General features: G+C 40.3%; 1 protein-coding gene across 1 annotated transcript; it reads left to right on the top strand.

Moving 5' to 3' along the window:
• Positions 1-851: 851 nt before the first annotated feature.
• LOC129703793 (alpha-1,4-N-acetylglucosaminyltransferase-like) lies at positions 852-3,908 on the top strand. The gene is made up of 2 exons (XM_055646504.1): positions 852-1,325; positions 3,157-3,908. Exons 1-2 carry the CDS (start codon positions 876-878, stop codon positions 3,751-3,753), a joined length of 1,047 nt encoding a protein of 348 aa, XP_055502479.1. The 5' UTR covers positions 852-875; the 3' UTR covers positions 3,754-3,908.
• Positions 3,909-4,309: the final 401 nt, after the last annotated feature.

The following is a 4,309-nucleotide window of genomic DNA, read 5'->3' as shown; positions in this document are numbered from 1 at the left end:
CATGGAACAAGCTGCAGAATGAACTGAAACTTAAGGAGCTGGTTTCTATAAACAGATTTAAATGCCTTCTTAATGATGTTGAAGCTGGCTCTTCTGTCTGTACATGCTTTGTTTGATGATGTTCTGACTGTGACTCTATTTATAGGTTCTCTGTTGTTTTTAAATTATTGTCTGTGACTGTGGAACTGTGCTGCTGCCAGTCTTGGCCAGGACTCTCTTGTAAAAAAGATTTTTAATCTCAATGAGACTTCTCCTGGTTAAATAAAGGTTAAAATAAATAAATAAATAAATAAAAATAAACTACTTTCTTTTACCTGGACCTCCATAAAATCCGTCCCAGTTGTCGGCATTGACGGCTTCAGAAGCTGATTTTAAAATCATTCCATTGATTAACTTGTCAGGTGAATGTTTTTTTAAAACACACAGAACGGCGGTAGGAACGATTCTTTAGCAACATCTTGCACTCCAACAAATATAATTCAGGGACCAAGCCGGGAAAAAACCCCGTTTTAAACCCCCCCCCCCCCCCCCTCAAACGCGCCAAAATCGCGCACACGGCCAGCGGCAGAATTTCAGCGCCGCTGAAGGTAAGTTTTGTAACATACCTAGTTGTTGGATGATCAGCCATGATCATATTGAATGGCGGTGCAGGCTCGAAGGGCTGAATGGCCTACTGCTGCACTTATTTTCTATGTTTCTATGTTTCTAATGGAATCTCTCCCTATATATTTTAGTATTGATTCCACTGGCACACTCAGATTTCTCAGCATTCTCCTATCGAAAGCTATCAAAAAGTTTGGTCTCCTCCATGCTCTGGGAATAATACTGTTTGATTTATTAATTCACAGGAGCCTTTGGAGCCTCATTGCCACACCATGATTCCTCATTGCCACACCATGATTCCCATTCATCGCATATTTAGCCTTGTCTTCATAATTGGAGCTAGTGTTCTGCTATATGTAATTTGGCATTTGAAAACACAACAAACTGTTCAAAAGAACATGGTAAGAATGTCACACGTGGAAGATGAAGCTACCATGGAGGATCCTCGTCCACTCCTAAATCCTGGGATTATGTTTGTGGAAACGTCAGACAACCTGGAGCTGAAGCCATTGGTGATGTGCTCAGTGGAGTCTACTGCTCGTCAAAACCCAGATAAAACAATCTATTTCTTCATGAAGGGGTTCAGTGGCAACTTGAGCCAATATCCAGAGCCTAAGTACAGACTCATCCCGTTGCTCTCCTCAATGAAGAATGTTGTCCTTCTCCCTTTAAATGCTAACGAACTGTTTGATGATACTTCATTGAATACCTGGTATCAAAAGGTAACCAATAAGAAGAAAGTGTGATGTGTTACATTTTGGGTTGTTAAACCAGAGTAGGACTTTCTCAGTGAATTCTAGGGCCCTGGGGAAGGCTGAAGAATAGAGGGAGCTAGGAGTACAAGTACATAAGACACTGAAAGTAACATCATAGGTGGACAGGGTGGTGAAGAAAGTTTTAGACATAAAGATAGACACAAAATGTTGAAGTAACTCAGTGGGTCAGGCAGCATCTCAGGAGAAAAGGTATAAGTGACGTTTCGGGTCAAGACACTTCTTCAGACTGAGAGTCGGGAAGGGATTAACTGGGCGCATGAAAAGGTTCAAAACAAATCTACCAATGACCAAGCAAAAGTGCAGTCCCCAATGATCATTTTGAGGATGTGAAGAGTCGATAACGAAGAGACATGCTGGTCTACATCGGTGAAATCATTAGGTTTAGGGTGTTGATGATGTTGCAGTTGCACAAGAATTTGGTGAGGCCCCACCTGGAGTTTTGTGTTTTGTTTTGATCACCCAGGAAAGATTCCATTAAGCTTTACCATGATATTAACCAGGAAACAAGGACTAAATTATTGGAAGAGGTTGGACAGGCTAGGAATTTGTTCTTCAAGCTAAGGAGACTGAGGGGTGATCTTATAGACGCGCCAATGTTGTTAGGGACATGGTTCAGGTAAATGCAAACAATAGAATCGTGAGGCCTGATTTTCCATACAGTAGATGGTCTGTTTAAGGAGTGAGCTGGAGGAAGTGCATGTGGCAGCTACTGCAACAGCACTTAAAAGGCATTTGGACATGTACATGATAGGAAGGGTGTGCATTGACTATTTTCTTCCTGGGAGTAAGTTGACTCAGTCTATCTGAAATTTGAGTCCAAGTTTGGTCTCCCCGAATGAGGAAGAATGAACACACTAATTGGAATGCAGTAAAGTTTCACCAGGTTGATTCCTTGCATGGCAGGTTTGTAGTATAACAGAGATTGGCTCACATAAGATTAGAAAACCCACAAGTTATCACCCTGAAATATCCAATATTCGTAAGGTGCTTGACAGGGTAAATACTGAGATGATGTTTCCCCTGAGTATGTGTCTATATTAAGCGGATGACTATCTCCAAATAGGACTTTGGCCATTCAGGATAAAATTGAGGAGGACCGTCTCTCAGTCAGAGGGTGGTGTGGTGAATCTTTGGGATTTTATGCCAAATAAGTCAGTGAGTGTTTAATGGTTGGGCATCTATAAAGCATGAATAGATAGATTTATTAATATTTGCTGCTGCAATATTCAACGTTTAAAATAGATATTAATGACCACTGTGTTGTCTGGACTGGATTATTTCAGTCAAAATAACAAACTGCAAAGGGTGCAGAGAAGATTTTTAAGGAAGTCATCAGTTCTCAAGGTTTTGAATGAAAAAAGGAGAGACTGGAGAGGCTGCATATTTCTGCATTTGAGTATAGGAGGCTGAGTAGTGACCTTCGTGTGGTTTATCACATCATAAGATGCACAGATAAGATAATAAACCTGTACAGCAGGATGGAGGCAGTTCATCTCAAACTATTTAAGAAGGAATTTGGTAAGCATGTGAATCACCACGGATCTAATCTAGATATCTGGGTGTAGAATCGATGAGTGCAGTGATCAGGTGGATGTGATTTGTCAAAGTATTTACATATAACTGTATGACTCTCCATCTGGCATGAATAAAGATGAAGGGAGGATAGAGTTGTTTCTTAAGGAATGGATCTGACAGCTTAACATGGATTGAGGGATAGGTCTGAAGGTTTAAGAGGAATTAAAATTAAGATAATGTTTCTTTCTCCATTATATTGCAGGTAAACCCAAAAGAGGAGAGGTATTGGCTCAATGTATTTGCTGATGGCTGTAGATTTGCACTGTTGTGGAAGTACGGGGGCATCTACCTGGACACTGACATTATATCAATGAAGTCTATCCCATTTGGCAACTTTACATGTCCAGAGAACTCAGATTATATCAGTGTGGGTGCAATTGGTTTCTCTCACAGGTACCATCCTTTTCTTTGGAATTGCATGAAAGATTTTGTTGCCAACTACAATGGAGCTATTTGGGGTCAACAAGGTCCTCAACTAATTACCCGTGTGATGAAGAGATGGTGTCAGATAGATAACATTGGTGCCTTTATTGGCAAAGAATGCAACAACATCTCTTTATGGATCACTGATCGATTCTACCCCATCCCATGGTCGGCTTGGGAGAAATACTTTGCTCCCTGGAAAATGAAAGACGTGGAGCGTATACTTTCAGTTTCGTATGGAGCGCATGTCTGGAATTTTATGAATTCCAGCAGAAAAAAGAAAGTAATTGCTGGAAGTGGATCATTAATTGAACATTTTTTCCAGTTATATTGTCCAACTACATACAGGAATTTAAATCAATTGAATAATATTTAGGACTTTGTATTATGCAATGAGCGAAATAACTAAACCAACAGACCTTTTAAAAGTCACAATGTAAAATATGCATAAAACACATTTGAGGACTATTAAAATTTGTGAGACGCACTGTTATCCTTATTTTTTCTGACCTGGATACACTACAATTCCCATGTACTATTTAAATTAGACTCAAACCACCAATTGACACAACATGTCTCTTCCTGGAACACCATTTCTCTCACTGACACAATCTCTCTCTCACTCAATGTTTCTCTTTCACTAGTGCAATCCCTCTCTCCGCTGGAAAGATGTGGATGGTTTGAAGAGTGTGCAGACAAAATCTAGCAGAATGCCACTGAGTTTGGAGGCGTTAGCTCTAATGACAACTTGACTTGTTTTCTCCAAAGCATCACAGCTTGAGGGGAGACCACATAGAAGTATATAAAGTTATGAGAGGCACAGACAAGGCCGATAGATGGAACCTTATTTCCAGGGTGTAGATGTCAAAGACTAGAGGGCAGAGCTTTCAGGTAAGAGGGAAAAAGTTTAAAGAACACTTGGGGGGCTAGTC

Source organism: Leucoraja erinacea, chromosome 14 (genome assembly GCF_028641065.1).
Source record: "Leucoraja erinacea ecotype New England chromosome 14, Leri_hhj_1, whole genome shotgun sequence".
Taxonomy (NCBI): domain Eukaryota; kingdom Metazoa; phylum Chordata; class Chondrichthyes; order Rajiformes; family Rajidae; genus Leucoraja; species Leucoraja erinaceus.
Note: the sequence above shows the minus strand (reverse complement) of the source record. Positions and strands in the feature narration are given on the sequence as shown.

Coding starts and splice junctions, on each gene's coding strand:
- LOC129703793 (XM_055646504.1), top strand. CDS start 876: ATGATTCCTCATTGCCACACCATGATTCCCATTCATCGCATATTTAGC. Junction 1,326..3,156: donor TGAATACCTGGTATCAAAAG/GTAACCAATAAG, acceptor ATTATATTGCAG/GTAAACCCAAAAGAGGAGAG.